The sequence below is a fragment of the Lagopus muta genome, chromosome 25 (genome assembly GCF_023343835.1).
Source record: "Lagopus muta isolate bLagMut1 chromosome 25, bLagMut1 primary, whole genome shotgun sequence".
Classification (NCBI taxonomy): Eukaryota; Metazoa; Chordata; class Aves; order Galliformes; family Phasianidae; genus Lagopus; species Lagopus muta.
In genome coordinates this window covers 1,238,517-1,244,516 of record NC_064457.1, presented here as the reverse complement: position 1 = coordinate 1,244,516, position 6,000 = coordinate 1,238,517, and the positions used below count along the sequence as shown (strand labels likewise).

Genomic DNA, 6,000 nt, shown 5'->3' with positions numbered 1-6,000 from the left:
TGAGGTGATCACATCCCGGAGAGAAAACGTTCCTGAGTTATTTCTTGTCGAACCCCCCCCCCCCCCCCCAGGCACGCGGAGCGGCGCGCTCTGTTCGCTGCTGCCGCTGCTGCTTTTTTCCCCGTTTGCTTTTTTTTTCCCCCGGCTCCTTTGTCCTCCCGCTCCCGGCTCCCCATCCTCAACTCGGCCGCTTTTTTTAAATTCCTATTAACTGTTTTCCTTTCCGAAATAAAATTGAAGTTTTAATCCGAATCCGGGGGGAGGGAGGGAGGGGGGGTGGAGATGTGAACGGCCACAACCCGGCCGCGTCGGAGCGCGGAGCCGATCGAGGGAATCCGAAAGAAATCCCTCCCTGCTCTGCGAGAGAGAAACGATGGGGAAAGGGGGGGGAAAGGGGGTGTAAACAAACCAAAAAAACCCGCTCCAAACCCAAGTAAAACAAACACCGCTTTTAGCAACAATTCGCCGTCTCCAATATAAACAGCGCTTAACAGAGACAAAATACGTTGGACGTTAAAAACGCCTTTTTCTTTCTTTCTTTCTTTCCTTTTTCTTTTTTTTTTTTTTTCTTTTTCTTTTAACTCGCGGATAAAGTTTAACTCCCCCCTCCTCACCCCCCCCCAAAAAAAAAGAAATATAGGAAGAAAGAAAGAAAGAAAGAAGCGGGCCGTGCCGTGCCGGCTCCGGGGGGTTCCGTGCTTTTCTCCCTTCCTCTTCCCTTCCCCTTCCCCTTCCCCGGGCTCAGCTCTGCGATGGGCTCCCAGCCGGGGGTCGCAGAAAAGCTCCCACCCCGACCCGCAGCTGCGAATGGAAAAGAAGGGGAAACCAACCCCCCCCCCCCCCCCCCCCCCCCCTTCCCCCCGCTCCGTAAAGCCGCATCTCTGGGCTTCGAGTTCCCGAAACGAGACGGAGGGCTTCGCAGAGCAGCGGGTCCGAAGGGCCGGCACAAAGACGCTGCTTTGCGAGGAAAGTTAAAGCGGGGTTGATTTCCTCTGCACAGGGCGACGCATTCCCTCCGCATTCTTCCCCGCATTCCACCCCGGAGCTCGGGAAGGATCAAATTGTCCATCTGTGCGCTATTTGCTAATGCTCCTGGATCCGATTTCTCGTGCCCGTAAAGCTTTTACAGGCCTGCTACCTTCGGGCTGTCGGAGCGGGTTGTTATCCAGCAAACAACCCCCGGCTCTGCCTTTCCTTTTCCTGTTAATACACACGCAGCAGTCTCAAATAACTTCCCCTCAAAGCCTCCTGTTTTCTTTTAGCAAACAGCATTTCCTGCTCTTTTTAAAGTCGGTGTTTTCATCCCGTCCCTGAAGCAGACAGAAAACATTTGGGGATCGCGATTAAAGCAGCGATTTGGGATCGCCGGCCGTCGGTTTCGTTGGGACGGAGCGGGGCCGAAACGCGAGTTTCTGCTGCGTGACATCATTCGTTCTCTCTGCGTGTGATTATTATGGGTTTAATCCAATGCATTTATGGAGGAAAAGGGAGAAATTGGATCTATTCTTTCCTCGTGTCGGCTTTTTTTTTTTCTCTTTTTTTTTTTTCCTTTTTCTTTTTGGCATCCAGAGGTGGGGCTGGCGGTTGAGGGGGGGGGGAATTGATGGGGCGATGCTGAGGGCCCGGACCCCCCCCTCTCACCCCCCCCTCCTCCCCGTTCTGCCCCAAAGCCCCGTGGTGCAGCAGAGGAGGGGGGAGGGGGGCGGCTCCGAGCGCGTTAAACCTCCGCTAAAACCAACTCCGGATCCCGACACAACCGGGACAACGGAACCGACCCCAACCCCAGCGGGGAGCTCTTCTCCTCCTCCTCCTCTTCCTTCTCCTCCTCTTCTTCCTCCTCACCCCCCCCCCCCCTCCCCATTCAGCCCCGCTCCGCGCCCCCCCTTCCCTCGCCCCCTCCCTCCCCCCCCCCCGCATCTGCTGCGCGCAACCTTTCGTGCGGGGCCGTCCGCTGTCCTTAGAGATCCTCCAAGCTATAGCCCCGGAATTTGAGGCTGGGGGGCACCGGAATGGCGTTGCCTCCCACGTGCCATCTCCACAGCGGGTGGGTTTTGGAGAGGGGCCCAGGAGTTTTTTGCCCCCCAGGGAGGAGGCAGGGCACAGATCCCCGTCTTTCCTCCCCCACGACCAAGGAGGGAATACACGGGAAGTTGCCCATGAGGCTGAAGGAATTCCGAGGCGGGGTTGGCCCGGCGCTGCCGAGGCGTTTGCAATGAGTGTTTCCCTTTTTGGCATTCCTCCTTTGAGTCTTTGTGCCTCCCTTTGGAGGAGCTCTGTTGCCTTTCTGCCTCAGCGCCTCTGGCAAGGCGTCTGCGCTTGGCATTCTTTCCGAGCCATTGCCTCTCAAAGCTTTGTTTGACAAGGTGCCGGGGCTCTCTGCTCTTTTGGAGCCGGGGGAATTTGAGCTCTGCAGCTTTGCAGGGCTCCGTCCTCCCTCCGTGCCGCAAACTTTTCCCGTCCACGTTGAACCCTTTGGCGTAGCACCACAGCTTGGACTGCCGGATCAGGCGGTCGAAGTGCTCCCGCCGGGGCTCCGCCGCTTCCCCGGGGGGGTCCGGACCGAGGCCCCCAGCCAGCGCCGGAGATGGGGCCGGGGGGCTCCGGGGGCGGCCCTTGGGAAGCCGCCGGCCCGGCTGCGGCACCGCTCTGCCTCTCCGCTCGGTCGCCGGGGCCTAACGAGGCTCTATTGTTCGAGGCATCTTTGTGCAAATCCTTTCCTTTGGCGCAGGGCTCCGCGCCCCCAAAGCCGCCCTCCTTTTGTGGCGGGTCCCCCCCGGGGGTGCCGCTCGGGGAGGGGGGGGGAGAGGAGGAGGAGGAAGAAGAGGAGGAGGAAGAAGTGGAGGCCTCCTGCTTCGCGTACGGCTCCGTCTGTGCCCCCAGAGCCCAGGGTCGGAGCCGAGCTCAAACTTTCCGAAGTTGACGCTCGCAAAGTCCTGGCCCAGAGCTGCTGAGAGAGGAAGAGGAGGTCGGGCTCTGCCCGCAGCGCTTTGCCCGCACCCGGGGGGGGTTCCGACGGGCCGCTCGTCGCCGAGGGGCTCCCGGGGGGGCTGCGGCTGGAAGCGGGGCAGAGCCGCCTGCCTGTACCGGGTGCTTTGCACCGAGTCCCCGCTGCACAGCGAGCTGCTCTCCGACTCCGAGGAGCTGCCCTCCTCGCTGCTGCACGACGTGTCCCCTTCCTCCTCCTCCTCCTCCTCCGACGAGTCGCTGGAGGTGGCGGGGCTGGACCCCCCGAAGTCCAGGCTGGAGTCCGAGTCGCTGGAATACCCGGCAGAGGTGCCCTGCCGCTTGCAACCGGGAAAGGCGGACGAGCGGCTTTTCCTCCCCCCCGAGGGGCCCTTCTCGGCCTGGAAGAGCCCTTTGGCGCAGCGGGGGCCGAGGCCGGGGTGGGGGGCGGGGGCTGCGGGGTGAAGCAGCGCCAGGTCCCGGGGATACGCGCCCAGCGCCCCGGCCAGCAGCCCCCCGCTCTCGGGCAGAGCGCAGCCCTGCGACCCCGCGGGGCCCTGTCGAGGCCGGGGGCAGTCCCGAGGGAAGGGCTGCGGGAGGAGAGCCGCGGCGGCGGGCGCGGCTTGAGGCCGGGGGGCAGCTTGGGGCGGGCGGGGGTCGGGGACGAGCAGCAGCCGCCGGCTCTGCAGGACGGCAGCAATGGGGGCCGGGGGCAGGAGAAAAAGCTCCCCGGGGTCCGGCAGCAGCAGCTGCTCCCTCCTCTTGCTTTTCCCTCTTCCTCTTCCTCCGCCGGGGGCTGAGGCTCTTGCAGGAGGTGCAGAGAGCCTCCAGGTCCGCTTTGGAGATGAGCGAGCACTTCACGGCGCGGGTGGCACCGAGTTGATGGCTTTGAGGGTGCGGAGCTCGTGGAGATCGCAGCGGCGGCTCTTGATCTTTAAGGTTTCCATCTTCTTGCTGATGGTGGTCCTGGGGATATCCTTGAACAGGTCGCTGAGGACCTGGGCCAGAGCAAACATCTGAGTGCCATTGATCTGTAAGTATCCCAAGTTTATCCCTTCGATTTCTTGATAGCCGGCGTGGAAATGCCCCGGCCCGGCGTCCCCATTGTAATCCATGGTGGCTGGAACAATCCCGAAGGTCCCTTCGCAGGTCAGGAACATTTTGCAAAGAGCGTTTACTTTGTCTCTTTCAAAGGGGGCATTGAAAGTAAGGACATATTTGTTTCCACTCCGTGATCACACATCGCTGCCCCCTCCGGAGAGGTGGGGGAGGGAGCGGGGGAAAAAAAAAATAGGAAAAAAAAAAGGGGGGGGGAGGAAGGGGGGGAAGCCCAAAGCAGTTCGATCGCCCCTTCAAACGTTCCAGTCAACGGTGTGCAGCATCTTCCCAACACCCCGCTCCTCCCGCACTGGAGCCGCACTTCTCTTCTTCCCCCTCCCCAGCATGAAAAAAAGAAGGAAAAAAAAAAGAAGTCAAACATTTCGAGTCCTGCAGCTCCCCCAGCCAGGTCCCAGCCCACCTTCCACTCCCAAAATAATCCCTCTGGGGGGCGGGAGGGGGGCGGGAGAAGGGGTGTGTGTGTGTGTATGGGGGGGGGGGGGGAAATCAACAAGCACAGAGCCCTCCGCCGCTCACAGCCTCTGAGGTATCGGAGCGCACAAAGCTCCTCGGAGGGCCGGGGGTCGGGCAGGGGGTTGGGTTGGGTCGGGGGGGGATCCGTTCCGATCGCTGCAGCCTCTCCGGGCTCCGCGCTTCGCGTTCGGTTCGTCCCGGAGCTGTCGGACCCCCCGCGGCCCGAAGGCTGATTGGGTCCCGGCGCGCCGTGATGTCACCAACCCCAACATTTCACACGCACAGCCCCGCGCACACAATGGGCACCGCGCTTTTTCTCTATTAAAAATAAAATAAAATAATAATAATAATAAAAAAATCTAAAAAAATTTAAAATTAAATTAATTAAAAAAAAAAAATTCTCATCAGGAGTCGCGTACCCGAGCTCAGCTCTCCGGGCGTTTTGTTTCAGCCCTTTTTGGGGGGAAGGAAAGGGGGGAATTTCGGCCCTTCCGTATAACGCAGCCCTTCCCAAAACGTCCCCCTGGAACGCACCGCGGAGGCTCCGGGCTGCCGGCGAGCTGCTCGCAGCGACTGACTCCGCTCCCATTCATCCCTCAGCACGGAGAGGAGCCCTTATTAATTGCCAATTACTGCATTTATGGTCTGGAAGGAGCACGGGCTGGAGGTACGGGTGTAACTCCAGCAGCAGAGCGGAGCAAAGCCGCGCAAAGACCCTTCAAAACCCCTTTCTGCTCACGCGGCCCTTATTCACATCTCACCTTTATCTCGCAAAACCCCTTTAAAAAAAGGGGGGGAAAAAAAAAGAAAGAAAAAAAAAAGACAAAAAAAAAAACCAAAAAAAAAGGAATAATAACAATTAAAACAAAAATAAAGAAATCCTTTCGCGCGCCGTTGCGCTGCTGGAACTTCGGCGCAAAGTTGGGCGCTCGCTCCCCGCCCCACAAACCAAAGAGGGGATGGCAGAATTCTGTCTCCAAGAGGAAAACAAACCCCAAACCCACGGCCCTTCCCCGGCCCGGAGCTCCGCTCTCCCATCCCCTCTATTCCTCCCCAAATCCTGAGGAGGTCCCTGCAAGGAGCTGCAATGCGGGGCTGATTTGGGGGCTGCAGTTACCTCGGAAACCTTTTTGGGGGAAGGGAGGCTGCAGCTCTGCATTGCACGCCGCTCCCTCTCGAGCTTCGTCTGTCTCCCACATGAAAAGTCCCTGTCGGTCCTCCGCGGCTTTTTTTTTTGTGGTTCGAATGGCGAAATCGGAGTAATTTGATAATAATGATTTGTTAAACTCCGCGTACGATCGACCGCAAACGATCCCGATTTAGAAACAATCCCAGAGGAGGAGGAGGAGGAGGAGGAAGCGCATTCCTGAGGACGTGTGTAAAAAAATTTAAAATAACTCCGCCGTCGGCCGCGATTTGGGAGCGGGGATCACCTGATTGCATTCACCTTCTGGCTGCTGGGAGAGATGGGTTCCTCTGCGGCAC

General features: G+C 59.3%; 1 protein-coding gene across 1 annotated transcript; it reads right to left on the bottom strand.

Moving 5' to 3' along the window:
- Window positions 1–865: 865 nt before the first annotated feature.
- On the bottom strand, window positions 866–4,213 carry LOC125684474 (elongin BC and polycomb repressive complex 2 associated protein). Its single transcript, XM_048926664.1, is given in 14 exon segments — window positions 866–1,310; window positions 1,932–2,074; window positions 2,077–2,115; window positions 2,117–2,255; window positions 2,257–2,326; window positions 2,329–2,398; window positions 2,400–2,597; window positions 2,599–2,877; window positions 2,879–3,016; window positions 3,018–3,550; window positions 3,553–3,664; window positions 3,666–3,713; window positions 3,715–3,812; window positions 3,815–4,213. Coding segments are annotated over 13 exon segments (2,130 nt in total). The 5' UTR covers window positions 4,104–4,213; the 3' UTR covers window positions 866–1,310; window positions 1,932–1,957.
- Between the last annotated feature and the right edge of the window lie 1,787 nt (window positions 4,214–6,000).